Source organism: Macrobrachium rosenbergii, chromosome 6 (assembly GCF_040412425.1).
Source record: "Macrobrachium rosenbergii isolate ZJJX-2024 chromosome 6, ASM4041242v1, whole genome shotgun sequence".
NCBI classification, from domain to species: Eukaryota; Metazoa; Arthropoda; class Malacostraca; order Decapoda; family Palaemonidae; genus Macrobrachium; species Macrobrachium rosenbergii.
Genome location: NC_089746.1, coordinates 47,465,958 through 47,492,660, shown reverse-complemented (window position 1 = coordinate 47,492,660; position 26,703 = coordinate 47,465,958). Strand labels below are relative to the sequence as shown.

At 39.5% G+C, this 26,703-nt stretch overlaps 1 protein-coding gene and 1 long non-coding RNA gene across 10 annotated transcripts in view; one reads left to right on the top strand and one right to left on the bottom strand.

The window, feature by feature from the left end:
• LOC136839515 (uncharacterized) overlaps nucleotides 1-26,703 on the top strand; it is a 37,332-nt gene that overhangs the window by 7,109 nt on the left and 3,520 nt on the right. For 3 of the 6 annotated variants that reach the window (XR_010853362.1, XR_010853360.1, XR_010853363.1), the window contains exons 3-5: nucleotides 2,598-2,828; nucleotides 12,830-12,951; nucleotides 17,191-17,396. This is a non-coding gene — a long non-coding RNA (uncharacterized lncRNA). Of the gene's footprint in view, nucleotides 1-2,597; nucleotides 2,829-9,652; nucleotides 9,802-12,829; nucleotides 12,952-17,190; nucleotides 17,397-26,703 lie in introns of all 6 variants that reach the window. The other 3 variants (XR_010853361.1, XR_010853364.1, XR_010853365.1) reach the window with 3 other exon arrangements.
• Nucleotides 11,121-26,703, bottom strand: part of Nrx-1 (Neurexin 1) — a 479,218-nt gene continuing 463,635 nt past the window's right edge. For all 4 annotated transcript variants that reach the window (XM_067105690.1, XM_067105692.1, XM_067105691.1 and 1 more), the window contains one exon: nucleotides 11,121-16,144. In XM_067105690.1, coding sequence (XP_066961791.1) covers nucleotides 15,525-16,144 — 620 coding nt within the window. In that variant the 3' untranslated portion in view covers nucleotides 11,121-15,524. The remainder of the gene's footprint in view (nucleotides 16,145-26,703) is intronic.

Sequence of the window (26,703 nt, the reverse complement as noted above, 5' to 3'; positions counted from 1 at the left end):
ACTGCCAAACGTATTAACGAATTACAGGCAGTATACAAGAGAATAGGTTTTGCACAAGATGACTCAGTCTGCTCTCTTTCTCTTGGTTTCCTCACAAAGAATGAGGACCCTTCTAAACCCTGGCCTAGATCCTTCATCATCAAGAACCTTATGGATATCTTAGGACCTGAGGAAGAAGAAAGACTCCTCTGTCCATTGAGGTGTCTCAGGTACTATCTTCAGAGGACGGGAAAGATTAGAGGACCTTCAAGCAACCTCTGGTGCTCTGTAAGAAACCCAGTTCGCCCGCTCTCCAAAAATGCCATATCCTTTTTTCTGAGAGTTAATATTAGAAGCCCACTCTCAGATCCAGGAAGAAGCCTTTCCATTACTTAAGGTCAAGGCTTACAAAATTAGGCCAGTCGCAACTGCCCTCGCTTTTAAACACAGCTTGTCTCTTTCCACGATCCTACAGTCGACGTTCTGGAGATGCAAGTCCATATTCACCTCACACTACCTCAAGGACGTAGAAACCATGTTTGAAAATTGTAACACTTTAGGACCTTTATCCATGGCTGGCATGGTGCTGGGATAGGAAGCATAGGGAAGCTGTCTGTTCCATTGCTATCCACTCGCCTTGACTTAAGGTTTGAGTCGATGGGAAGCCTGGGGGTACATTGTACCTGGAGTACCCACCAGTTTCGTTTTTTTTTTTTTTATTGGTAATGGTTGGGTTGTGGTTTTATTCTGTGGTGTAGGTGATAGTGTAGTCATTTTGTATTCTGGTCTTCGCCCAGGGCAAGGGCCTCTTAAAACTTTGTTAGCATATGGTATACTTCCTCCGCTGCACAGTTCTGACTAATGTGGGGGTGACCCTTGGCTACACTGCCATGTCCGCTACAAGTTGAGAGAAGTGCTGACGAGAGGCAGTACCCACCTGCAGCAGCTCTCTCAACAGGTAAGGAAACAACAAATATATATTCAGTGTAAGCAACCTTTCTATTTCAAATTCATTACTTAATGCTTTGGAGTAGAATGTGTCCATGCTCTTTCCCACCTCCTAACAATGTGGAATCAGCTATGTAATTACTTGGTAAGTTATTTAGGCTATATAAATACGACATTTTTATGAAAGTTTTATATATACATACCGAGTAATTACATGATCGGAGCCCTCCCTCTTTCCTTGCATGGACATTAGAGCATAAAACGAATTGAGTTCTCCGCTGGGTTGTTTCCTCGAGTCCCGGATGGTGGGCAGGACCTTGTCACCTACACACTAAAGATAGTAGCGCCACGGCGCGAATTTTGAATTTTTAAGCTGCCCTCGGTTAGGGAACCAATAGCTTTGTAATTACTTGGTAAGTATGTATAAAACTATTTTATCATAAAAGTGCCATTTTTGTAAAACCTAGCTGTCTTTGTCAATGGTTAAGCCTGGAGGAGGCAAAGTTAACTTTTTGTTTTGTGGTTTTAGAAAACCTAGAATGTCTGTCAAATGTTAAACCTGGAAGAGGCAAGGTTAACCTTTTGTTTTGTGGTTTTAGAAACCTAGAATGTCTTTGTCAAAGAACACAAGGTTCTCTGTGATGTATTTGATTAGGCTAGTGCATGAGAACAAGCTCCATACCTTTTACCTTTATTGAAGGTAAACATTCATAATGTGAGAGCTATTGCAACTTCATTTAATATCATGACAATTTATTGCTTGAGGATGGGATTAATGCGGTGCAGTAGAAGTGCAATTTGGTTTTTGCCCGCTCACCACCTTAGGTATGCAGAATTGTGTTTGAAAACAGTAAAGCCCTTAGTCACCTACTAGTAGTGGGTAGTCTTTTTCTGAACTAAAGAAAGAGCAATCCTTTAGGCTCTTTAAATTCCGGGTTTTAATATTTTGGGGAGCATGAAGGTACATACAGTATATTGTATAGGAGCATATTTTTATATCATAAAGGTATTTATTTTTAGAGACTCGTTTTATAGGGCTCTTGGACCCAGGCACAGGGGTCCCCTCACACCGATTCTGTTTCACTCTGGCTGAATTGAAGCGGTTTTCTCCGCAATGCTGCTCTTCACTGCACATGTATGAGACCCTTGCTCCCTGAATGGAATGCAACTTCTGGTGGCAGTAAGATCCAGAAAGGATTCCAGATTAGGTAAGAATGTTTTGGTTTCATGCAAGAAACCTTTGGCTCGATTGGCTGAGCTGATTTTGTCTAGCTGCACTACCCACCATCCTTTTCTCAATGTGGGAATCAGCTAATTTTAACAACAGGTAAGATTCATCCCAAATATAAATTTTCATAAAATGTACTGTTTGGATACTTACCTACTGTTAAAGTAGACCCTACCCAGCCTCCCCACACTTAGTGGGCTGTCAAGGAGAATTCTGACGGGAGCTAAAACATTCAAATCACACCTGGTGGAGAACAGGTGTACTAGACAGTCATCTGGGCAGCCATTTCATCTTTTGTTTGAATGCTAATTTGCCTATCAGGGCAGAGATGCTAATCAGCTAACTTCAACAGTATCCAAATAATAAATTTTTCATGAATATTTATATTTTGTGTCAGTGTCTTAGTCTTTGTGTTCCTATCTTTCTTTCTTTAAATCTTCAGCTGATGAAAACCCTTTGGACAGAGTCAACAGGCTAATAACCCAAGAGGGCTGCAAAGGGAAATCAGCTTCCAGAGGGAGAGGCAAGTTATAGGAAAAGGAGATAAATATGTATGAGGAAACATAAAATAAAACCAATAACTCTGGAATTAAGGAGATGAGAGCAGAGAGCAGGAGTGAATGTGCTCTTCGGTTAAATATTTGGAGATCAGAAGATTCCACAGCTGCACTAGGTAAACTATTCCATATTTTAGTTTTAGCTAAGATAAAACTAATCAAACTGAGTACAGTAATACTTCGATCTTACACGATTCGAGTTGCGCAAATTCACACGCACACGAACTTTTCACTGGAACCTAACTAATGGGCATACGCGATTTTTTCACAGACACGAAATTCTCAAGAAACCCTGCAGGCTGCAGAAGTGGTTATGTTTAATTTTTGAAGTACTTTACAAGTTTTCATGCTTTTATGTGTAAAATCTGTATGAAAAATGCATTTCATGCTTTTTGTGTAAAATCTGTATGAAATATGCAGTTCATGCTTTTATGTGTAAAATCTGTATGAAAATGCATTTCATGCTTTCATGTGTAAAATCTGTATGGAAAATGTATTATTTTTATTTTTGTACATGCATAAATATGATGCAAAGGTAATTCCAGCACATTCAGTTAGTGTACTTTTACAAGATGTGATACCCATTTGCAAAGTTACTGCACTTTTCAAAGATGGTACCCCTGCAGAAAATGCTTGTTTAATGCTTGAAGTACATTTATAAGTTTTCATGCTTTTAACTGTAAAATTGATATGGAAAATTTATATTTATATGTTTGTACATAAATATCGTACAGGTATTATGTCCATTCGCAAAGTCTTTGCCACCAGGACTTTACATGACCTTGAGATGAGATTGTTCAGTCGCGCTCATTTGATAAAATGAATTCGTTAATTTAATATCAGAGATGTAACTAAGAGTTGTATAAGTGTCATTCTTTGAAAAGTACTCTGTTAACCTTGGAGAAAAGTGCTGGTGCAATCTGTATGTGCATGTAATTACAGCATGTTCAGTTGGTGTACTTTTACAAGATGTGATACCCTAAGTTACTGCACTTTTCAAAGAGGATACCCCAGCAGAAAGTGTGCGTAATTTTTAAGTACTATTCTATAAGTTCTCGTGTTTTTAGGTGTAAAATCAGAATGGAAAATTTGAATTTAAATATTTGCGCATTAATACGATACAAAAGCAGTGCAGTACAGTTACTGTATTACAGTATATTTCTCTCTCTCTCTCTCTCTCTCTCTCTCTCTCTCTCTCTCTCTCTCTCTCTCTCTCTCTCTCTCTCTCTCTCTCTCTCTCTCTTAGTTAGCGCTCAAACATATGTTTACAACTTATTATTTCTCTGTACGTCATTACCTGTACTTTATATAATTTTAAATTGATTGAATTTTACCTGTAATGTACTACCTCCTACGAACATTATGTACATGTTTTCGTTATTTTATTTCATTATTTGAATTGTACCTTTGTTATGACTGTGACGCATGAATTTTTACCCAGTGATGCAAAGAAAACGGCTTTTACTCTAAGTGAAAAAGAAAATGGCATCCCATGAATTAGGTGTAACATTTGTATACATACACACCAACTGTAAATGCGCTATTATGATACTGTGCAGTACTCAATTTTTATGTCAACCATTTATTTCTTTTTTAAGGGTAATAAGCTAAATTTTAGATAAAATTATGCCAACTTTAGTTCATTTAAAATTTAGCTTAATACTTTGGGAGCATGGTTAGGGTCATATTTAGTACTTAAACTCTGGAAATAAACATTTATTAGCATTTTTAAAGACCATGCCAAACTTACACGAAAATTCACCTTGCATGAGGGGCTCCGGAACCTAACCTCCTGTAAGTTCGAGGTATGACTGTATTATTAAACCTGATGCTAGAAAACTACTGACTCACTGTCTGCGGCAACAGCCTGCCTAGTGCTATGTGCAAAAACAGCTAGGTCAGGTAAAAAAAGGGTGCAGAGGATGTTTGTCGTTTTAGACATTTTATGCAACAAACTTCATGAACTCATTCTGCATCTATGCCACAAGTCAACATTAGGAGTTGGCAAAATAAACTTGATTGATGACGTAACCTGACCCAAAAGTTTGAGATAAGAGTCAGCACTGGAAAACTACACTCGAAAACAGTACTGTACTTGAACAAGGAAGGAGAAAAAGTTGAAATACTTGAATATAATAACTTCATCCCCAAACATTCTTAAACATTTTTGCAAGATACCAACTCTCAGAGAAACAGAGGAAGTAGTACTGTATTATGTAATATGCTTCTTAAAAGTCAATTTTCAATCAGAATTTTATCTTGAGCTTTTTTTTCTCTCATTGTAATCTACTTCTTTGGCCTGTATTGTTTTAGCCTCTTCTGTTGGTGCTGACTCTTCCAACAGAATGGTATCTTGAATTGTCAAGTATGTCATTATATGTAAAAACTTTATTGAACTCCGGCTGTAGACTGCATGATGATGACTTAGAACAGGAGACTACCAATCTACTGCTTCCCCTTTAAAGACCTGCCACCTGGTGTGGTAGACATTCTCTGCAGGATGAGTCTGTTGTGGACGCTTAAGTTTTTCCTCCTTTTGCAATTAGTAGAGGTACTAAATAGGTTAAGAGAATTCCACAACTCCAAGCAAAGGTGTTCCTAAGTAGTTTTGTGGTGGCTGTAGAGGAATTGATTTCAGGAACTGTTTCTGCTAGCGGAATATTCCCCCATGTAGAACTTAAATTTTATGGAAGATCTTGTATGACAACTGCATGTCAGGAAGTTTTCAAAACTCCCACATCTGATTACTACGTTGACACTATCAACTGTTTCTTGTAAGTGGAGGGTTTTGGTGAGTCTCAAGAATTTATCCTCTAGTTTACTACTAGAGACTCACACTACTGTCTTAAATGCAGTGCCCCTTTCTTTGTTCACTATTTGAACAAATTAGATCATGATTGCTCCTTGTTGACCTCATGCCATGTGGTATCCTGATCTGCTAGCTCTCCTGGTTGAGGTGCCCAGAGGTCCCTGTTTGCCCCACTGTTTTGTGAGCCATATGTTTTGAGGTAATGTGAACTACTTACATACCAGGGACTGGGCCATAGTCACAGTCACTTGATTAATGCTGCAAATGAGGGCCCCTCTCCAGGCAGAGCTACTGTGCCATAATGCACAATATTGCACATGGAAGAGAGAGAGAGAGAGAGAGAGAGAGAGAGAGAGATTGATGGCGGATTATTGTATGTTTTGTGAGTCGTTTGTTTTCTGTTGGATGTCATTGTTGTCTGTGCACGTGTCTCTTTCTTTTTGCTCGTTTTTTTTTTTGAAAGTCTGTTTTTCGGTTTTGTTTGTGTAATTTTGTCTACTGTGTTGGCGACCGTGGACACCTTCATCCATCTCCCAGCAACCAAGGATCAGAGTGAGTATTGTATGTGGTTATATGTTCTGTGTATCTGTGTTGTGTATTGTTTTTGTGTTTTTTTAAATTCTGCCACATTATATTTGGCGCCCAACGTGGGGCAGCTGATGTTGCAGCTGCAATTAAGATTGGTGGCTGGTAGTGTGACTGGAGGAAAGGATGGAAGAGGAACTGGTGAGGTTGAGAGAGGAGTTGCGGCTGGCAAGAGAGGAGAAATGGGAGGCTGAGGGGTGAGAATGAGGAGTTGAGGAGTCAGTTGGAGGAGATGGGGGGAATGCTAAGGAGTGCAAAAGAAGAAATGAAAGGGGAGATGAAAGAGTCAGAAGAGAGAATGGAAGAGAGGGTGGATAAAAAGTTGGAGGGAATGATGAAAAGTGTGGAAGAAATGGTGAAAGGTATGTTCAAGGGTGTTTTTGGAGAAGGGGCTGTAGGAGGCAGGTCCTCTGGAACGCGTGAAGGGGCAAGAGAGAAAGAAAAGGAGGAAGAAGTGAATGGAAGCGTGAGTGATGAAAGTGATGTGGGAATAGGAAGTAAGAAACGAGAGAATGAGAGGCAGGGTAAGGAAAAGGGGAATGAAAAGCAAGGGAAGGAACAGAGGGAAAGTAAGGATAAGTCAGGGGAAGAAAAAGGGAAGAAGGGAAAAGGAAAGGAAACTGGTAAGAAGGGCAAGGAAGTGGGAAAGGCAGGAAAGAAGGGAGAGGGTGAAGATACTAGTGATAGTGAGGTGGATGGAGGTGAATGGATAAAAGTGGATAAAAAGAGGAAGAAGAAGAGTGTAATGAGTAAGATGAATGTAAGTGCGTAAGTGGACTCTTTGTATTTGGAAGAGGGTATGAAAGTACAGAGTGAAAGTAGCGAAAGCGAGAGTGAAAGTGAGAAAGAAGTGAGAAAGGCTATGTATGTGAGGGAGGTACCCCGGTGTGAAAGGTATGATGAGTATGGAAGGAGGGATGTGCATGATTTCTTTAGGGAGTATGAAAGGTTTTGTCAGGATAAGTATGGGGAGAGTAAGAGAGTGTGGGCATGAGAATTAGGAGAATATTTGACTGGGTTTTTGCTTGATATGTATAGGGTTATTATGAGTGTGGGAGATGTTGAGTATGACAAGGTGAAAGCTAGACTAGTTGAGCAAGCGAACCGTATGAAAGCGAGTGTTAAGTATAAGAGGAAGAATGAATTTGATGAGGCAAGAATGAAAGCTGGGGAAACCTTGTCACTGTATGCTTGTAGGCTGGAGACGTTGGCAAGGAAGAAGTTTGGGGATGATGGGATAGATGAATGTAAGGAGTTAGTACGGAAGTTGTTAGGGACAGTGCCAGATGGAGTTAGAGAATTTGTGAACTTGAAGCGGAAGAAGAAAAGATGGACGAGTGAAAGGTTGACTTAGGGAGAAATTTTGGAAATTGTAGAAGATTATGAGCTTGACAGGGTTATAAAAGAGAGCAGAAGTGTGAGTGTAAGGGCTGGGGTAGATGAGAGAGTGCCAGAGTTTGGAAGCTTTAGGGATGCAGTGTTGAGGGGCCCAATGAGAATGGCCGATAGTGTAATAGATAGGAGTGTAAGAGCAAGTAATGTGGAGGTGCCAGTGAGGATGAATGGTCGGTTTGTAAGGGAACAACGGGTTGGACGGGTTAGGGATAGTAGTGTACAAAGGGGAAGGTCGGTGAGTGGAAGTCGAGCGAAGTGTTTTAGATGTGGAAAGGAAGGACATACAAAGAATGAGTGTAGGTGGGCTTTAGGAGCGTGTTTCGGGTGTGGGCAATCGGGACATTTGGTAAGTGAGTGTACGATGTGGGTTAAATGCTACAGGTGCGGACAGGTGGGTCGTATTGCTAATGGTTGTAGGGGTACCCGAGTGAATGTAATATGTGGCAACTGTGGTAAGAATGGGCATTATGCGAGAATGTGTTCAGAACCGAGAGACAAGTGTGTCGAATGTGGAATGGAAGGGCATGTATCAAGTGTATGTAGACGAAAGAGGGTGACTATGACAGCGAATTCGGGAAACTGAGTGTGAAGGGGGTTCAAATGGGTGGATCCTCCAGGATGCAAGCGGTGCGTGTGATGCATGTACGTGAGGGTTGTTGCATGAGGAGGATCAGCAATTGGTTTTGATAGAGTATGGTAGGAAACGTAAGAAAGGGAAGAACGTAAGTGAAAGGAATGATCGTAAGTTGTGTGATAGGGGTGTGAGTGCCAAAGTGAAAATGAGTGACAAAGCGTGTAATACGGATGAATGGGATGGTATGAATAGAACGTATAGCATATGCGGGTTTGATATAACTGAGTTGACTGAACGTGTAGTGGTGAGTGAATGGTTGGAGGTGAGCGAAAGTGTAAGAGTAAGAGAGCGTAGCAGTGATAGACGAGTGATTGAAAGCATGGATGAATCGTTGCAAGAATTGGAAAGGTCAATGAGCGAATGGGATGGGTTAGTTGAAGAATTGGGGAGGTATTTGGGAACGAGTTAGAGGGTATAGATGAGATTGTGGATGAAATTGAGAGTGGTAATAGTGAAGAAGATAGCGTGAATCTGAGAGAGAATGGAGGAGAAAATGTAAATCTGAATGTTGCTGGAAGAGAGGGCGAGTCTGAGAGAATGATTGCGTGCCCGCTGAACGCGTTCTAAAGGACCTGCTAGTGAGCATCCGTGGGTGTTGCGTGTAAGGCAATTTGAATGTAGTGTGAAAAGTGTTGGTTGGAAAATGCTAAAGGGGGAGAATTGTGGAGGGATGAATGAGTTTTTGTGTAGCATTTCCCAACGTTCTGTGAGAGAGAGAGAGAGTGAGTTTTAGTTTGCCGTTAAGATAGTTTTGTAAAGTAACGTAAGTTTTGAGTGAGAGAGAGAGAGAGAGAGAGAGAGAGAGAGAGAGAGAGAGAGAGAGAGAGAGAGAGAGAGAGAGAGTGTAGTTGTCGTTAATGAGTGTTTCGGTTGTTGGAAGAGGGATGAGGGTCTTTAGTTCGAGTTTGTTTACGGTGCTGTCTGTCTGTGCAAATGTCGAGAGAGTTTTTTTCGGTTTTGGGTGAGTCTTGAGCTGAGTTCTGTGCAAGGCGGACATTGATGGTGGATTATTGTATGTTTTGTGAGTCGTTTGTTTTCTGTTGGATGTCATTGTTGTCTGTGCATGTGTCTCTTTTTGCTCGTTTTTTATTTTGGTTGAAAGTCTGTTTTTCGGTTTTGTTTGTGTAATTTTGTCTACTGTGTTGGCGACCGTGGACACCTTCATCCGTCTCCCAGCAACCGAGGATCAGAGTGAGTATTGTATGTGGTTATATGTTCTGTGTATCTGTGTTGTGTATTGTTTTTGTGTTTTTTTAAATTCCGCCACAAAGGCATGTTGATGACTTGCGTAACCTTTTGTATGATTAGCTCTAGGGTGGCTGTGGATTTCCCATGTTCTCAGTTATTAGTTTGTGGCAAAAACTTAGAATCTCTAATTTCTGACAGACCTGAGAATCACTCCATCCCTTTCCTCCAAGAATAGGTTAGTAGGAAACCAGATGATGTTTTTGTGCCCAGTTTAAGTGAACCATGAGGCACTGTCCAGTGAGAATCAACCCTTTATGCCCATGTTTCAGGGTCTCTGTAATGCTGGCTGGTACAAGGTGGTGATGTCCAGAACACCCTCTCTGGTACAAGGTGGTGATGTCCAGAACGCCCTCTCTGGTTTCATGAAGTGATCAAGTAGACATTCAGTTTGTCCTGTGAGGAGGAGAATCATTCTCAGGTGAGACCTCATGAAGCCAGATGTATTGGCTAGTCCATAGTTGTTAGAGAACTTTTTGGTTCACAGGTAATGAGGGTGGGTTTCTGGTGGTGTTATTTCATCATAGGGATGTCACCCTTAAGTCCTTGGACCCTTCTCCTCAACAGGTTGTGTAGTCTCCAGGCTCCTCTCAGACAGAAGTATCTCATTGAAGGTACTTGTATGGCATAAGACTGGAAGTTGAACAGGTGAGCAACTGACTTTCTCTCTCCCTTCTTCCATTTTCGCTTACTCTGCAAAGCAGCTGTTAGGCCATGTATATGCCAGATAGGCTGTGACACAGTGGACTTGATAATCGTGTATTCTGTCTTAGAGCTTGAGTTTACAAGGTTAACTCATTCTGCTCTCCCTAGTAACAAGGGGAGGTGTCTGATAGTAAAACTGTCACCCAAGCCCATCATTTTGTGGTTGACCCAGATACTAGCTGCCTTCCAACCTTAACTTGTCTGCAGGGGAGCACTTGATTCTCCAAATTTTTCTTATGATTGAGAGTTCAGACACATCTCACTCTGGCTCAGGGTCTTACCTTATGCCAGATTTTATAGGTGGTCACAAAAATCATTGCTTCTCTCCTCACAATCATTATTACCCACAATCATTACCAGGAGCATAACATTTTTGAAGAGTGAATGTGTCAGCCAGTTGAGAGAATTGTCCTTTTACTTAGGAATGAGTCTCCTATATAGAAGGCCATGTTTTTTACAAACCAAGTCCATTTCCAGTATTATAATCCCACTTAATCACCCTGTTTAGCCCCTGATGCAGAATGAAAAAGTGCTTGATGACAGCAGGAGAGTGGAGGCTGGGTTCCCCCCTCTCACCACCTACCAATGCTTAACTGCCTTGTTGTTAAGTTTCAAATACTGATTCCAGCCCATGTTGAGGAATAGTCCCATGTTAAAGGTGATGTTTTTTTGAAGAAAAGATACAAATAACTTGAAAAGTTATGTAATAGGTTAAATTTAACTGTTGATATATCATTATATTTTCCTTTGTTTTGAAATTTTATTTTTAAATGGAAACTCAATGCATAGAAGCTTGCTCCACTAGAATGTAAGCCCACCATGTATAACAGTGATGAGAGTGGTAATCAAATTCATTACAGCTCTGACTGCTTGTTTTAAATTTTTATTTTGGAATTGTCTCTTGGATGGTATTTTTTTTTTATCTGGAAACATTTTATTCATCTTCCTGTCTAGAAACTAGGCAGCTATTTCGATTTTAGTACACAAAATATATTGTCGATGATATTTAGGGGATCGTTCAACAGGGAAACAATGTTTGTTATTTCTAACATGTTTAATGTTAGACTTCCTATGTACACATAACTCTTTATTTTTATAAAACAATAATAATAATAATGCACCGATGATTAGTGAAAACCAATACAGTATGTTTCAGTACTTGAATAATGTTGGTATTAAAGTAATACAAACATCTCAACACGCAACAAAATAAAAAAAAAAAAATCAAATTTCTTACTATGAATTTCATCTAAGCTTATGAATGAGTTCAGACTCATAACAAATACAATATTTATTCTACCTTTCACAATAGACAACAGCTTTTTTTTATTAATTAACCTTCACATACATTAAAGCAATTAGTGCAAAGATATTGGACAACACTTTGCAGAAGGCATCCAAAATGAAGGAGCAAATCACCCTGGTCTGGATAGTACAGTAACATTGCGCTTGAGAGAGAAAGAGAGAGAGAGAGAGAGCGCGCACGCTTTTGCAGTAGTTCAGAACTGCTAAACGTTTATTTTCGAATGGGTGAACAATGGGTGAAGATGCATCCTTAAAGTCAATGGGTGAAACAATTCCATAATCAATCTCAAGTGATGATATTTATGATGAGTTTATGAGTGATGATATGCAAAAGGCAGTCTTGACTGAACATGGAAATTCACTTGACATTAACTTATTTTTTTTTTTAGCAAGTAAGAAGCGAAAGTCTTAAATACATGACTACAGCTACACTCATGCATGAGGACACGAACAAAATACAAAATCACTTTGTTTTTCTTTGTCAAGACAGATATGTTCTTTTTAAAGGTCTAAGAATTTGCTACCTAAAGCATGGAAATAAATAATATTGTTTCCCCCTCCCCTCAGTCAAGCAACAGACAAATGCTGCCTAAGGCATTTGAAAATCATAGAGAATAGTTTTGGAATATATGTAGAGCAGTTATTTTGTTTGGTATTTACTAATGTTTGTGACTATGTACACACTATACCTACTATAAAAGGTGTAAAAAATAAACATAGTCATATATATTATGAGCCTGCTTAAATGGAAAAACTAAAGCTGGTAAATTTTTTGATAAATTTTTCAAGCCCAAGATTACTTGTTTTCATTTGCATTTCTTTTGTCTTGTCAGATAGACAGCTTTCCTTATATTCCACTTCCTCAAATAAATAGTTACAAAGATTAATAGCCAGTGATGCAGCAGTTAATAAAAATCATTTGGTTACATATAACACTAAGAAAATTTCATAATGATAAATACCTGATTGATCCCAATCTTGATAATTGCTTCTGTCGCTAAGAACAGCAAATTTACAGGGGTACTTCTTAATCTACTATCCCGTAATATAACCTAACATAGGGTGTTCCTACTTACCTGTCTGTGATTGGGTGTGGGGGGTTTTGGACTTGGCTCTACCCTGACCCTGGCTATGATGTCAAATATGGTGATACACAACAAACAAAAGTTATATTTTCTGTATGATATCAGTAGCTATGTAGCTTTTATTTCTGATTAAAACTATAAAGTTATTAAAGTTGATATAAGACCAAAAAAATGGCCTTCGTAGTTATGGGCTTCTTTTGAAACAATGGTCATTTCTGTTATAAACTAGATGGATTTAGTACTGAATATACTCTTTGTTCTCCCATTAATTCTAATGTTAAAAAGTCAAACTTTCACAGGATAACTCACTTTCTTTATCAATAAAGTGGTAAAAGCTTTTGGTCCCCATTGCAGATGAAATACATGGAAACTTTTCATTCTGTTACAAGAAAGGATACTGGAAAAAACCTGAGACCAGAACTCAAGAGTAAGGTCTAGCCAACCAGGACCAATGCATTAAGCTACAGCTGCTGAAGGTAGAGTAATAATAATATGATACATCTTTCTAAAAAGCTAAATCACTAAATATTCTACTGAACTGTTGTATTTTTTTTCAAATGGACTTTGTATTCACATAGCATAAGAGAATACAGTTTCTGCCAAGCTACTCTGTTATTTGAAAAATAATAAATATCATATCCAAACTGATATGTGTACTGTATACCTTAATTTCTATCACTATGACCATTGATTTCATTGCACATAAATGTCAGTGATATTCTGTAACTTTTTTTTTGTGAAAAATCCTAGCTGATTTTAGTGTCCTTACTTTTTATAAATGAAGAAACATCTAATTTATAAAAAGTTTTAGCAAATGTATACAGAAAAGCCACTCTTTCCAACAGAGATTTTATTGAAAATTTTCCTAGTCCATGTATTGATACAGTACATAGAAATTAGGCAATTGCATTTTGCAGTAAGTTGCAATGTATTTGAAATCTTAACATGACATTAGACTCTAAGGGTATTTATAATTATTGTTTCATCTAAATCACACCGTAAAAATACTTAATGTGAAATTAACCTGGTATAGTGAAGAGATTTCTTACATCTTCAGGGGTATTTATCTTTGAAAAATTACTTTGGTGTTTTTACCTCAGTTTCCTTAAATTTTCATTTACAAAAAACAGTTAAGACCAAAGTCTGAACAATGTAGGTACAAGGAGGCTATAAAAAGTAAGGTAGATTTGCCCAGTATAAAAATCCATAATAATTTTTGACAAAAAATAGATAACAGTTGTCATTTTATCGTATTACAGTGCTCTTCACTTTGTTATACTAGAAATACTTTAAAATCTTTTACTCGACTTTTGTTCTTTATGAATGTATATTTTAATAATTGCTGATGATGGAAGCAGCAGGCTTTAGTATGGTTAAAATTCCTTATAAAACTATGAATATTTAAAAAAATGTTAAGTCTGCCTATTAGTATTATTTGCTAAAATTTTATCTTAGCCTTTAATTGGAAAAATTTAGTTTCATGTAATTATTATGAATACACTGCCTGAAAATTAAGTTAAACTTTTCTGCTTCATCAGTGAGAGAGAGGGAGATAGCAATATTATTCTATTTTATCATGAGTGTATATAACAAGTACAGCAATATGCACCCATCTATAAACACCCATTTATGCATGTTATATATATGGAGACACGCCACAATCGTGCAGACACATTTATACATGAATATGTGTATATGCTATACTGTATTTGTGTGTATGATACATGTAATGTTATGTGTATATGTATGTATGCATAAACTTTATGGATAAAAGCATTCATTTAATGAACATATGAATATACTGATCTATATGTACTGCATGTGTTAGTGTGTAAACATATACATATTCATGCTATTGGTAGTAGACTTAGTTCAAAACTACACATTAACTTACAGAAGCTTCACTTATAACATAATTCTATGACAGCAACAGTTCTATCTCTTACATTTGTGCTTTATTACAGATGATGCAAATTCCACACTAAAACACTTTTACATCAGCCACAGTACACCAGAAGGTTTCAATTTTTGATGCTTTATCTTGGTTATACAGTATATTAAAATAGACTTCTTTTTTCACTAACTAGAGCAAAGAAGAAAGGTATGTTCAGTGCAGATGGATGCATCAGATCCACTGCACCAGGGTTTTGCAAAGTATAAAAAAACCACTCCTATCACTGTGATAGTCGCACTTTGTGCTATACAATGTCATGATGAATATATATATATATTTATATCATAAAGCGAGTTTTTTGTGTTCCTTCATTCTGGATGCAGAGCAAAGTGTTGTTTTCTCTTAGTGTTTGTAGGGATAGCATTGTACATCTCGATAATATTCCTCTCCACAAAATGGAGCAGAGACCAAGAGTATTTTAATAGTATTAATTATTTCATTTCATTATTTCCTCATAACCTCTACTTCACAGAAGTCATGACACTTGGTGTAAAGCTTCACAATTAACAATGGACGTCTGCAACCACGACTGCACGTGTTATATTCTAATAAAAAAATGGATACCCAGAAAATCAGCCTTCACAAATGAAGAAAAAAAAAATAAAGGTCTAAGCTCACCCTCAGGCCTTTAGGCATGCTGATATTGTATAATACTCCATTCATACTCGCACAAAATCTCCAGTCGTTAAGTCTCATACACACTAGTAATCTATCCAACGCTACTAGTCAGTATTTTATTTTTTTATTTTATTTTTTATTTTTTTACAAAAAATGGAACCTTGTCAAAGCAGTGACATACACGGGCACTGTTATTCATATGTTTTTGAAAAGGATTTACAAGAAATTCTTTTCTCTCTTGTCAACAAAATCTTTTATCTACAAGGAATAATCACAATAGGACAATTTCACTGCATTTGAAAGGAGGAAAATGAACAGTAAGTAGAATTATAAAAAAAAAACAAAAAGAAAAAATTGACAGAGGGACATCTACTTCTAACAATGCAGAGGTATTGCAAATGAATAGAGATCACAGTCATAATTTTGTGACTTTATATGATATAATAATATTATTCCATAGATATATCTATCTAACTCTCACACATACCATTCTTTAACATCCTTACTCTGTTTCTTGACTGGCCTTCGGTCCCCTGGTTTTATGTTTCCATTGCCTTGCCCATTTATCATTGGGGTGGGCATGGTGGGTATCCCTTCATAATTTTTAGTCTGGTCTACTTTGTAATTCCCATCTTGTCTACCTTTGAACTTGAGTACAAGCAATATTATAAGGATAATGATAATAAGAGCTCCAGCGATTATGCTTATGATAAGGGCAACACCTCCAGCTGCTTCACTGTGAAGATCTGGGGGGTCTTCCTTGATCACAGTGGGCTTCTTCGGGAACTCTTCTTCAGTAAAGTCTGTGTACTCATCATAATAGTCATAGGTGGGTGGTGAAGGCTGTGGAAGTGAAGGAGGATAGGAAGTTGCAGTTGGTTTGGTATTAGACCCCTTCATTGGGGGTCTTGTTGGGGGTGATGTCGTGCTGGTGGTGGAACTGCTGGTGAAGGCCAAAGTAGAACCAGTTGTTGTAGGTCCTGATCCAGGGTCCTTGTTCTTGTTGTAATGTGTGGGTTCATGCTCTTCAGAATGAATCACATCTGGAGCCAGCATTGGATGGTTTGTGACTGGGAACTCAACTTCTATGTCATCTCCTGTTTGGAAAATGAAAGGAAAGGTAGATAAATTCATTGCTTTGCCTTAAAAAGTTGTTGTTTCCCAATGAACAACAGCTGATAGTATTGTATTTTGATAATTTGGATTATGTTTTGAAAATCTGAATTATATTTTTAATCTTTATGTTGACAAGTACTTCACCTGTACTGATAACAGTACCCTAAATTAGAATATCATTAATTAGTCACAAGAGATGGAACAAGATTCAGTGTCATGACAATTAAGTCATTTAGAAGTCATTTCAAATACTCATACCAAACTAGTTAAGTTTCTTATCAGAAGTTATATTAAGCAAATTGTATATTATTTAAAAAGGGACATTGTATTTATACAGGCCAATGACTTTGATACACAAAAAGTTGAATGACAAATTTTTATGAGATTATGCTCATCAATGGGATACAGGCTGTCCTTACAAATCAAGTATAGTTGTATTCTCTTAATCCCCTTTCTCAGTTTAATTTATTTTTTTTTTCAGATTTCAACATGTACACAGTCAGGTAAATGGCTTGTTCATGGGTAACATGTTGAGTAAATTTAGACACTCCAAATATAACCGTCTTACTAAAGATGAATATCTATTCCAGCAGAAAAGTGAAAGAAATTGAGAGGAGTTCTCTGGCTAATAGGTCAGTCTGACAGGAAACAGCCTGCACCTAAGTTGTTCACCTTGTCACCTAAGTGAGAATGTGTGATCACTCAAAGAGTAAAGGCAGTCGGTTAAATACTGCTAGACTTAGTATTGCTAAATTGAAAAGATCCAGGGATTTGGGTCCTCTTGATTGTATTGAACAAATGTTGTGTAACCAAAGCAGGACAGATTCAGCTCTCAATGACTGATGTGTATGTTATATTTGCTTGCTGTTTAGGAGAGTATATAACATACTTGAGAGCTGATTTACCAAAATCACTGATGAGGCACTGGTAAAGTATGGGAGATCTAGAGGCAAGTGTTGTGAAGGGGGGAACACTATGGAGAACTGAAGTTATATTATTCACTAATGAAGTCTTTCTTTTTCACCAGGAGGTCTGAAAAAAGGCTCCCATGACCAAAGGAGTTGACACAAGATTGGAAGAGTTGTTGTTCATGATGATAAAATGCCATCAACACTTGAGAGGAAGCTTAAAGTCATCATAAGCAGTTTCTTGTCCCCAGATTTTTGCAAGATAGTAAAACTGTGATGTAAAGAAGTTCCACCTGACTGGATGTGCAGCATAAATTTGAGAAAGGTGAGTGAACTCTGTAGTTTATTTTTCAACAGCATTTGGGAGGGATTCCTGACTTGTAAAAAGAGGAAATATAATAGAAGTGAGTGTAAAAAGAGGAAATCTCTTGTTTCCTGCTGTCAGAAAAGATAGTGCTTACAATAGAAGTGGGAGTAAAAAGAGGAAATATAATAGAAGTGAGTGTAAAAAGAGGAAATCTCTTGTTTCCTGCTCTGTCAGAAAAGATAGTGCTTACAATAACATTTCAGAGGAAAATTATTCATCCCCATGAACAGAGAGTGAGAAATTTGAATAAAAGAGTATCAAATCAAGCTGAGATCCTGGATTAAGAGATGGGGGGTGAGAAGCAAAAGGTGTAAGGGGACAGCAGTTGTAAAGGAAGGCTGATGCTGAAGTTAAAGGGAAAGAAGTGAAACAGTAGAGGCAACAAAAGCCAGAGAAAAACAATTGCTCAGCAGTGACATCAAGAATGAGGGAAGAAAATACATTTAAGATTCTCAAACTGCACCATTAAATCATTACAGATTATGCCAGGGAGAGGAGTCATGGGAGATAAATAAGAAAAATCCGAGAGATTTTATAGTTGAGATGCCATGCGTGTCCTTCCAGTCTTGCTGATCGTCTTGGAAGCAAATACCTGCTTTTGAACTCAGGCTGCTACTACTAGATCCATTTTAATGGGCAATATGCTTTTTGGACATTATTGGTTCCCTAAATCTTGATGTCTCCACAGCCAAGTCACAACCATTGGTTCCCTAAATTTTGATGTCTCCACAGCCAAGTCACAACCATGTGGAAAAGAAACAACTTACAAATATTAAGCAAAATAACCAACATTATTGCTAGTAGAGAACTGTAGAAGCATAAATATCTGCAAAAACTCATCACAGGAACATAGCTTCAGACATGAAAAACCATCAGAGGATTCCAGGAACATAGCCTCAGACATGAACAGCCATCAGGGGATTCCAGATGGGAAAGATATGGTAAAGATAAAATTTCAAATATTGGTTACTATTGACATCATGAGAATACCTAAGGATATCACAGGAGGAGAAAGAGAACCATGATGATGTGCAACACAGGACCAAGACAGAAGATGAGAAAGAGGAAAATCACGTCTTTTATAAGGAATACTTTTGGTGGATATTGGTCTGATCGTTGAAGCTTACTAACAAGGTAACCAGTAGCAACGAGCGAGGTGGTGAGGGAATCCACCCACCCTCTCAGGAAACTTGAGATGTCTTCTGTGTCTTGTCAGTCTTGCTTCCTGCTGTAATATTACAAGATCGATTGTAATGGGCAACATGGCCTTTGGACACAAGTGATTACCTAAGTCTTGATGTTTCATCAACCAAGCACAAAATGTGTGGGAAATAGTGAAAAAAAACTAAACATTATTGCTAGAGCTTTAGCTTACGTTTCTGCAAAACTGTTGATAAGAGTGTAGCTGCAAATGTGGTATACTGTTGGGGGCTCCACACAGGGGAAGATTAAACATTTAAGTAAACATTTGTTACGATTGACATCATGGGAATATTCTAGAGTAGTACTGGAGGAAGAGAAATGGCTCATATTGATAAACATAACTGGACTGTAGTTAGCCATAGTATATATTTCTGCAAGTACTATTCACAAGGGCACAGCTGCAAATGTGCAGAAACCATCAGGGAAATCCAGACAGGGAAGATAAATTTTAAAACATTGGTTACTATTGACGTCATGGGAATATCTTAAGGTGACACAGATGGAGAAGAAATGGATCATGATGGTATGCATCACCGGACTGCATCCACTGGATTAAGACTGCAGAGAGCAGAGAAACAGACGTGGTATGTGCTTAAAAGAGTCAGTTCTCTCTACTCTGCTGCCATGGTTTGGACCATCGTAGGTATTCCTGGTCCTTACTTGCTGGGGTTAAATTCTCTGGCCTCAAGTTTGGTGAATTCGTAGTCTCAAGATTGGTGAATTCGTAGTCCTCCAAGCCAGTGGGCTGACAAACAATCTAGTTTAGAGAGGCTTCATGAGGATGGGATGCTTTTCTTCTCTAAAGCAAGAGCTAAGGAGTTGGTTGCCATAGCTTAGTTCCAGCTACCTCATGGCTAGACTTTGGACTTTGCACAAGGGCAAACTTTGTTTCTCTTGGGGTCTCTTAGGTTATATATAAAAAAAAAGTGTTTCAAAGACTGTTGGTTTTAGGGAGGAAGGATGTTAATGTTCCTCTTTCACCAGTCTGCAGCCCTGCTGGATAATTTCATTTGAAGCGTCATGATGTTTGTAGCTTCTTTTCAAAATAAGTAAATTTTTAATTTAGTGAGCTCACTTTGAGAAATGGTTTAGTCACAAGTTCCTTCTCCCTCATCTCAGAGTATCTCCCTCATAGAGTAAGTTGAGCTGGCAGTGGAGAAAGAAGAACTGACACACTGGACTTCTGCATGCACCATGCAGTGTCCTTCAAGATTTCCTTGGGTTTGTCAAAGGCACTGCATCCGAACTATTAGGGCAGCTATGCTAATGATATCAGGGTTTTAGGGGAAGAGTAATTAGGTTCCCAATCTTTTCTCCATATTAGGCTGGGGGAGGAAATGAGGAGGTTGTTGAAGCTGGCCAACCTTCTCTCCCACTGCTGTACTGCTGTGAGTAGGGGAATGCCTGTCAGGCTATTGGGCAGTGTGGCAGAGAGAGAGGCAGCACCGTGAAATAGACCTTGTCCTTTAAGATTACAGGCTTGCCTTCAAGGATTATTGCCCCTCTTCCTTACAGACCTACTCCCGTTTCCTGCCTATTTTTGACAGTTGTCCAGCTCTTTCATTCTGCTGATGGAGTGGACAATACTGGCAGAAGCAGCACTGAATGATTACTTAAGGGAGATGGAGACTCCGCATTCCATGTTGGTTTATACCAGAAAGGGTGACTTCATGCTGATAGATCTGAAGGATGCATACTCTCAGATATCCACCCATCCAAACTCTTGGAAAGTACAGTTTGTGCTTTGTCTGCAAGGGGACACCTGTCAATTCAAAGTACTAGCTTCACAGGGGTTCATTCAGTTTTCATCCTATGGAAATACAAATAATTAAACTGTGTAGTAAGTAGTTAATTGGTTGTAGGAGGGCAGGTTGGGAAAGAAATCCCACTCAACTGCAGTCAGTGAGCATCATTTCTTCTGCCACTGTGAAGTAAGGACTTGTCATTGCATGCCTTCTTAGAGCAAACTTGGACTTTGTGATCCCTGGAAAAGTTTGTCCCACTAGGAGTATTTCACCTGCATATGCTTCATGCCCTTAAGCAGGGAGGTATAGGAGGACTTTGCTTGGTAAATGGACAACAGAAGTTCCTTTGAACTTCCCACATCCAAAGATACTTCTGTTCTTGGACACATTGATGGGGGGTGGGCCTACACGTGCGTGGCCTGTGTACCTTGGGTGTGTGAACAGTGGGCAAACCTTATTTCTGTGCATTACATGTTGGAAATATAAGCAGTTCTGCTACTCCTGCAAGCATTCCATAAATTATGCAGTGGGTAACCCCATAGTGACAAGTGACAACATAGCTCTTTACATCAAGAAGCTGGGGATTACACCGTAGTTCACCTCTGTGAGTTTGCAATGAAGATTCAGGAACGGGCAGTCCTGCACCGTGGTGAAAGTTGTTCAAGCTCCGAGGTACTCTGATAACCAGATTGTTTATTGTACAGCTAAAAATTTCTGATACTGTACTTGACTTTTTAGTCTTGTGTCAGATCCTGGAGGATGCTTCTCAGCACTGGGACATGACTTTTGTCCTCTGCAGCCTAACTCAGGCACCATATAATCATCCCAGCTCTGAGGGTGTTTGGCTAGGATTGAACAGTAGTTATATTGACTTTGATTCTTTATTCCTCTGTGAGGCAGCAGCTCAGACAGAGTACACACTGGATCAGGTGCAGATGAGGTGGCTAACCAGCCAAGCACCCAGTTGAGTCAAAGTGTGTCTGCTCTTCCTTTTAACAAAGGGAGGAGAGAGGTAGAGTTTATAGCTCGTACCCATCATTCGTGTTGGCCAGATTTAGGTGCCTTTCAACTTTTCACAATGTGTAGGGTCACATTAGGTTCTCCGATTTCCTTTTCAAGTGACAGCTTGGACATCTAACTCAGGTTTAGAGCCCTATCAATCTGTAATCCTTATACTAGACTGAATAGGATACGGAAGTCATTGCTCCCTGTCTTTTTGTTGTGACTGGGAATGTGACAGTTCAGGGTGAAGATGAAACTTCCCAATCAGGTTAAAGAGAACCTCTCACTTAAGGAGCAAGTCTACTACATAAAAGGTGATGGTTTGTGTCTCTTTCAGAAAAAATAAAATTGTAATTAGCATTTTTCTTAAATTTACAAACCAGAGGTTTTTATCAAAATTTCACCTCAACCACTCCATTTAATCCTTGATGAGCATCAAAGGAAAAGTGCTTGTTGACCTTGCCATTAGTTTTCAGCAACCTAGTAAGAAGGTTTGGTACCTAGGAAAAATATAACTTCATGTTTATGCTGTGTTGGTTTGGGATCATTTGGTATGGATCAGTGATAGAGTATCTCAACGATTGGCTGATCCTGGCATCTTCGCAAGATGCAGTTGCTTCATGATCGGGACTATCACTTCTTATTTCGTCACTATGTAGGAACTGACGAACTGGCAGAAGTCTGATCTACCAAAGTAGTGGGCAAAGTACCTGGATATGTTAACATCACAGTGGAAAGAGTTCACCTGGAAGAAATCCGATCAACAGACTTAGGGAAGTTTCAGCATGGTTCTTGTCCCAACAGGAACATCCAGCTCTACTTTGCCCAATTCTCCTTGGTCACCTCCCTGCTTAGGAGAATCTTATACCTTACAGACATATCCCTATATTTGCTTCAATAGAGAAGATTCCTAGCAAGGTATCCCTTCCTGGGCTTTGTCCTACACTTCTGTCTTGTTTGAATAGGAGGGTATCTCAGTAGTAGTCACTACACAGGCAGTCATGAGGTGAAACCTTGGCTGAAGCAATGGGATCCTTCAACAACGACCAGTGCAGGGAACGTTTGGTTGTAGCCAAATGATCCAGGAGGGTATACAAGGAAGGCCACAATTCCTTTAGCAGCCTGTATGTCGCCTGGAGTTGAACTATTGTAGGGTCCCACACAGACCCCCCACTCCATCCATCTTACCTGGCCAGCTGATCTAACAACGAGCATCTCCTGACATGCGCGCCAAGCACACGCATACAAGAAACACAATATATGTACAAAGGATGAGTGACATCTGCTATCATTCATATTAATAATTTTGTTAGATGTATTATTCTAAGAATATCTACTTCTTCATTCGTGTCGTGTATACTGATTTATTTACATCTTTCCATCCTCCAACAAACACATCTGACCTCTGTTTTACAGTTGCAGTAAGATTCACCAGGTGCCGGCGTGTGGAAGAGGTTCCCACACTTAGTTTAAAAGGGTCCATCCTTCCTTACGAGAGTGAAGTTAAATTTCTGGGGATGACTATTGACCATAAATTAACATGGGCTAGCCACATAAATGCCCTAAAGTTTAATGTTAAACAATCTATGAATATTTTAAAGGTTGTCTCTGGATTTAGTTGGGGGGCTGATAAGAAATCCCTTCTGAGGCTATATGACTCTCTGTGTCGATCTAAGCTAGACTATGGCTGTCAGATTTATTCCTCAGCCTGTACAACCAAGCTAAAGAACTGGATGTTGTACACAACATGGGGTTGAGAATATGCTCAGGGGCTTTTAGAACTTCGCCTGTTGAAAGCATTTATGTCGACACAGATCATTTACCCCTTGATCTAAGAAGGCAAGAGCTAGGGTTGTGATACATGGCTAGAATGAAAAGTGCTCCCAAAAATCCCTCCTTTCAAGCACTAAAGGAAACAGACTCTCAAGTTTTTCTGGTACAAGAGCTTCTAAACCATTCCAAATTCGACTGAATGAGGATGTTAGGAACAATCACCTTAAATCCCAGAAAGTCCTGGAAGTAGAATATCCTGTAAATCCTCCATGGCTTATCCCAGAAGCATCAATATGTAAGAAACTGTTTAATAAAAAGGACTGCACTGTAGAAGAGATTAGGGAAAATTCTTAGAGCACGATGTTACCCATACTAATTTTACAAAAATTTATACAGATGGATCTAAGTCAGATAGTGGTGTTGGTTGCGCTGTTATCCTTGGTGATACAGCGTACACAGCTAAATTACCTGACTCTGCATCAATATTTACTGCCGAATTAACAGCCGTAGTGTCTGCCCTAGATTTAGTTTTTCAAAGTAGTGACTCTAATTTTGTCATATACTCAGACTCTAGAAGCACCTTAGAAGCTATTAAAAATTTAATAGCTTTCATCCATTAATTCAAAAGTTCAGGAGTGGCTTTTTCGTATATATTGTCGACGTAAATCAGTCTCTTTCTGTTGGGTCCCTTCTCACGTGGGGATTCATGGAAACGAGATGGCAGATAGGGAAGCGAAAGCTGCTAGTATTTTATCAGAAACCTCTTTTAGAAAAGTGCCTCATACAGATCTAAAAGGTCCCATTAGATCTTATGTTTTAAGTAAATGGCAAGAAAGGTGGACTTCTCCCCCTCTTGCCAATAATAAGAAATATAGAAATATTAGGGATAATGTACTACCGTGGTCTTTGTCATTCCAGCTTGACAGACGAACAGAGGTTATTTTAACGAGATTAAGGATTGGGCACACTCGTCTGACCCATCAGTTTATTTTTGAAGGAAGCAGCCCTCCAGAGTGTGCTTACTGTGACGAGACACTAACAGTGGAGCACATTCTGGTGGTCTGCCCCAGATATTTTAACCAAAGAGACAGATATTTTCAGGGTAAATCCCTGTCTGATATTTTGGGAGATGAAGCAGATATTTCTGCTATAATCTCTTAAAAAGTGTATTAAAATTTTTAACGATATTTAATTTTATTTAATAATTTATTACATCACGTAGAATTTTAATGACATTAATTTTTTTTTTTATGTATATAGCACATCATTCATTAAACTTCATACCCTTATTTATTGGTCACATCACTTCATTTTATTTATTAATCATTTCCTTCATGAATTCATAACTTTAACATAATTTATTTTCTTTCCATTACGGCGCTGAATGGCCTTGTTGGCCCCAGTGCCTGGGCTTTTGCCCTAAATATCATACATCCATCCATCCTCTGTTTTGTTCTCCTCATGTCAGGCATTAAATTTCTGCTTGCAAGAGCTATTGATCTGTCTGTCGTTTGAATAAATTGCAGGCAGTCCCCAGTTAACGGCGGGCTTGGTCAACAGTGATCCGGTTTTACAGCGCTTGTCTAGCAATGAAAATCAGCAATTTTTGCCACTGAAAATAGCCAATTTCCGCTTAACAGCGCTGATAAGCCCCGAAAATTGCCGATTTTTGGTTAGTGGCGATTTTCAGTTATCATCACACCCTCAGAATGGAACCCCTGCTGATAACCAGGGACTGCCTGTATTAAGTTTTGGACGCTGCCTCTTACTCACACGCCTCCGCACATTGGTGACCAGGTAGATGACCAGCACAATAAGCCACAATGATGAAAGCCTCTCCTATGATACCATCGCCACCACCTCCATATGCCTGCCGCCCTTCATGCCCCACAATACAGAAGCTTGGTTCTTTAGGGCGAAAACAATCTTCCAGTCAAAGACAATCACCTCCTTAGCATGTAAAGCAGATGCTGTCCTCAAATTTTTACCAGACGACATCTTCGAGCAGGTAGCAGAATGGCTAACAGAACTCTGTCACCTGTGAAGTGCTGAAGGACCAGCTGTAGTCATCCTTCAGCATGCCACCTGCCATAAGAGCCATGAAATGCCTGGACAGTGTGGGGGTAACCACAGGAGACAAGAGGCCATCGCACATCTAGAAGTTACACCAGCTGGTAACATTACCCGCCACAAACGGGGAACCCGAATCAATCCTGGATCTTGTAAGAGAGGTCCTCCTTACAAAAAAACTACCCCGTCAAACAGTAGTGGCCATTCCCAACGCCTTGACCATGACAGTACAAGAATTCCTGACTTTAGTCGATGCAGTACATGTGCCCCACAAAGCAGTGGAGCCCACACAGCCACCCATAGCAGCAGCAGCACAACAGTTGCAGCAAACAACAGACACAAAATTGGACAGCGACCCAGATGGACCAGCCGCCCCATCAGCAAATGGCACTTCCTCAAGCAGACAAACAACAAAAAAACGAGACAGACTCAACCCTCCCCTACCCACCACCTCCATGTATCCACCGCCAGTGGAGTACCACTCAAGATGTATGGGAAGTGGAATATGAATGTGTCATTCAGCGGGAAAGACTACTGTTGGACCTTCATCACACCAGACGTGATGCTAGCACTTTTAGGAGCAGACTTCCTAAAAGCACACAACCTCCGAGCGGAGCGGATGTAGCATCAAAACAACTGATCCAGAAAACAGCTCCTATATCATCTCCTCAACAGCTGTGCAAACAGCCCACCACCACATCATCACTGCAACAACAGAGATGACAAACAGGCCCCATCACAGCAGCTACCCCACTGTCAGAGATACTCTGACTTTTACAAGACTACCCAGGGGTCTTCAAAGATGACCTGCAGTGCAACTTAACCAAAGCAGCAAAGCACAACATCCAGCATCATATAGAAACGGAATGCCCCCCCAGTCCACGCATGCTTCAGATGGTTAGCCCCAGAGAAACTTTCCTACGCCATACAAGTTTTCAGGGAAATGGAGAATGCAGGAATATGCCAAAAAGCCCCAGCCCAGGGCACCCCCCTCCACATGGTACTGAAACCTGACGGAACATGGCCCGTGTGGAGACTACTGCTGGCTAAACATCAGAATGAAGCCAGATAGATACCCATTTCTGAGCGTAGCAGACATAACCAACCAAATAAAGGGAGCAAAGATCTTCAGCCGAAGGGATACTTCCAAGTTCCAGTAACGAAGGAAGATATAGAAAAGACACGATCGTCACCTCCTTTGGCACCTACACGTTCAACTACAGCTGTTTCAGCCTTCAGAACGCAGGGGCAACCATTCAAAGACTGATGGACGAACTGCTGGGCAACTTTCCTTCTGCTTGGTCAATGTCGACGGCATCCTCATATTTAGCCCCAACCTCAAGCAACGCCTTAAAGATGTCAAAAGGGTGCTACAAATATTTAAAGAAAACAGACTCATAGTAAGGGAAGACAAGTGTGAATGGGCAAAGAACATCAAATAAGCCCAGATGGCATTAAACCCCCTCCCAGAG